This window comes from Dermacentor albipictus, chromosome 1 (genome assembly GCF_038994185.2).
Source record: "Dermacentor albipictus isolate Rhodes 1998 colony chromosome 1, USDA_Dalb.pri_finalv2, whole genome shotgun sequence".
NCBI classification, from domain to species: Eukaryota; Metazoa; Arthropoda; class Arachnida; order Ixodida; family Ixodidae; genus Dermacentor; species Dermacentor albipictus.
Window position 1 is genome coordinate 471,969,323 of NC_091821.1, and position 3,341 is coordinate 471,972,663.

Genomic DNA, 3,341 nt, shown 5'->3' on the forward strand with positions numbered 1-3,341 from the left:
CCTTCAATTTTTGCCACTAATCGCTTCCTGCAGCCAACCCCAGCAATAATGTCAGGGTGGTAAACTGGGAGTGAATGACAAGTGTGGAGAAAGTTACGATTACAACCTCAGACTACCAATCAAAAAGGCAATTTCATTAATTTAAACTATGAGCACCTCAACAGTTGCACATGTGTCAGTTCTTTCATGTTTTAATATATAGCACTAATTTTTGTGCAGTTATATTGTAAAGCCACACCTTGTAAAGCAGCGAAATTACAAAAAAGAAAATATGGCAACAGAATCTTACAAACTACATTTTTTATTCTTTCCGATTTATTAAAAATGCCATAAAGCATTCGATGAGAAACAGCGGTAAACACTTGTTCCACCTACAAGGAACATTGATGCCCAAGTTCATAACACGTGTTCCCTTTTCTGATTAATTGAAAACTTACACGCAAGTGTTGGGGCATTTCCACTCATGACAAGTACAGCAACACAAGCGAAAGTGGCAAATGATCTCCAACTCTATGCACTGCAATGTTTAAGTGCAGAAAGCCTGCCTTGACAAATCAATTCTGCAGAAGCATACAAGGTGGAGGAAGGTTCACAAAAGAAAAGATTGTCATCCACCCAACTGTCGCACAAAGCTATAAACGAAACCCATACGGGATTCCTTTGTAGCTTCATGCCACTGCTGGGTGAATAGCATTTTTTCCTTTCATGATAAATGGTCTCATACTAAGCATCACACGTAATGGAATGCAATGCCAGTGCCTTGCACTTGCACCATGAGGTGTTTTTGTGTCAAAGTTACTGCCGTTATCAAATCATAACATGCAATCTGTAGCCAAGCAGGCCGTGTCACACTGTTCCAAGCAAATCAGATGCAAAAATCAGGCATGATTAAGTCATTTCTATGAAAAGCAAACCCTAAGAACAACTTCAATTATTAACATGAACTACTGCATGAACAACACTGTACTAAAATGCAACTGCCCCTTAGCCTTTCAATGGTGGTGGTGGTGGTGGTGGTGTGGCAAGAATGCGCTGAAGGTCTGGAACAGGGTCATACAAGGGGACCCTATGCCCTGCACTGTTGTAAACAGGTGACGGTAGAGCACTTGGATCGGGATGACTCACTGCACTAGCCTGCCGATAGCCTGATCGACCTACAGCAGTGTTGGCGTGCAGACTGTGGGGACTTGCGAAAGTTGCTCGAGGAGGGCAAGGTGATGACACAGCACAGCCGAAATTAGGAGGCGGGGTCCTCAAGTCCGGAAATGCAGGAGGCTGGTTAAGCCATTGCCTGCTCTGCTGCCAGGGTAGCGGTGGTGGCCTGGACAAAGAAGGCGGTGGGGTGTTCCAAATGTTTGGCCCACTGTTGTTACACTGTGGGCTTGCAGGCCATGGTAACTGCGAAGGACCTGTAGTTAATGGTGGCACGTTTGGCTGAAATCTGGCCGGTTCGCTGCCACCAGGCCAGCGCTGCTGCGGGCTCAACGATGGTGGCCACTGAGGCCTACTGCGACTCTCCTGGAAATAAACAGGCATTGGGGGCCCATCGGTATGCGAGCGCACACCACCACTGGCCGCCTCCGGTGGCTGATGCCTCGGTTGTTGCTCTCTGTTATGACCGCCCCTAGGCGCACCTCTGCCTCTGCCCCTTCCCCGGCCCCTCGGAGCACCACGAGGCCGTTGGTCGCCGCCAGGACGATCCCCCGTACCGTCAGATCCCCCGTACGCTGCGGTCCGGGATGCGCGAAGCTGCTTGCGAACCTCACGCTCCTGCTCGTCGTCAGAGAAGTCCAGGTGCTCGGGCGGTGGCTCGTTGTTGTTCTCCCACGAGGCGTCCGAGCCGCGCTGCTTGCGCACCTCCGACTCGAGCACATACTGAGTCACGTCCGCGTGCAGCGGGGCGTACAGCACCGGCTCACCCGGCTCCAGGGCGCGTTCGGTCAGCTCCTGAGCCGAGTTGAAACGCACCGTGTAGTAGGGCGCTGCCACGGGGCCTAGCACGTCAAAGACGCGTCCCAAGGCCGTGCCGTCGGCGCGGAACAGCACCGAATCCAGGTCGAGCACGGGCTGACCTCGTTCAGTCTCCACCACGAGCAACTGGTCAACAGCATGCTTGACGCGGCCCGCCTGCCGGAGCTCCGTGCGCGGCAGCGTGATGTGCAAGTCCTCGATGGGGGGCAGGTCCTCAATGTCCAGCTCGCCCGGAGTCTTCACACCACGGTAGCGGGGCCTTCCGCCGCCGCGGCCCGCACAGTGCTTGGTCGTCGACCCCTGACCGTCGACTTCACCGCCGTCCGAGCAATCGTCGGGCTCACCTCTTTTGGGAGGGCGACGCTGGACTTGCGTCACGACGACATCGACGTCGCTGTCTGAGGATGACGAGGAGGATGACGAGCTGTCAGCCGACATGTCCTCTCCGTTGTTTCGGTAGGGTGCCAGGGGAGCTTTGGAGAGCGTCTGCGCCTTACCCGGAGAGCTGTGGGCAAGAGAGACTGCGGTACTTTCCTCCACACCGACAAGCTCTCGACGGATACTGTCAGTATCCGTAGATGAACACACCACTGCAGCATCATATGTGTTGCTGTTATCGACACGACCTAAAATGTCCCACACCAAATTTACGATGGCTCGATCAATACCATCCCTGTCAGCCGAAGCGACGTCCCCAGCACTTTCGTTCAACTGCAACGAAGTTAACTGGTGCGAAAAGCACTCCATGTTGTTTTTGGTACCGGTACCGTCAATAGACGGCTGAACATCAACACGCGCAAGGTCAGCTTGCGTACCGTTCACAGTATCCGCAATGTCGTCGGATGCAGGAAGTGCATGTGAACTTAAATACGCAGAGTTTCTGCCTGTCGCGTCCTTTGATGCCAGTATGTCTTTTTCACAAGCCGAAGGAAGCGACACTCCACCCACCGCTACTGTCAGAACGGCGTCCAACACGTTTTCGTTGCATCCGTTCTGCATTCTTTCAGCGGCTCCTGCCTGCGACACATCGTCGATCAACGAAGTTCCGCTACCATTCACAGCCTCTTGGTCGCAGGTCACGCTGGCTCCATGATTTGTCGTATTAGTATTCTCGGCACAATTGCACGACACTTTGGCACCGTTGGACTCGTGAGAGGCCGGAGGCTCGTCAGTCGTTGTATCCATCGCTGCTTTAGCTTAAAAGGCCTGGAAGATTATGCTTATGTCAAGTCATTCAATTCCCGCACATATCATAGCAGCCAGAGCTTTGCTGCGTGCAAATATTACAATAGCTGCGCTGCACACACTCAGCATTTGTTTCCTGTCGGACAAACACGTGGTTCTCCATGAGGCACAACAAGCTCGACATG

General features: G+C 52.8%; 1 protein-coding gene across 1 annotated transcript; it reads right to left on the minus strand.

Annotated features, from left to right (window-relative positions):
- Positions 1-283: 283 nt before the first annotated feature.
- LOC135908879 (H/ACA ribonucleoprotein complex non-core subunit NAF1) lies at positions 284-3,341 on the minus strand. The gene has a single exon (XM_065440717.1). The coding sequence runs from the start codon at positions 3,154-3,156 to the stop codon at positions 985-987; it is 2,172 nt and encodes a 723-aa protein (XP_065296789.1). The 5' UTR covers positions 3,157-3,341; the 3' UTR covers positions 284-984.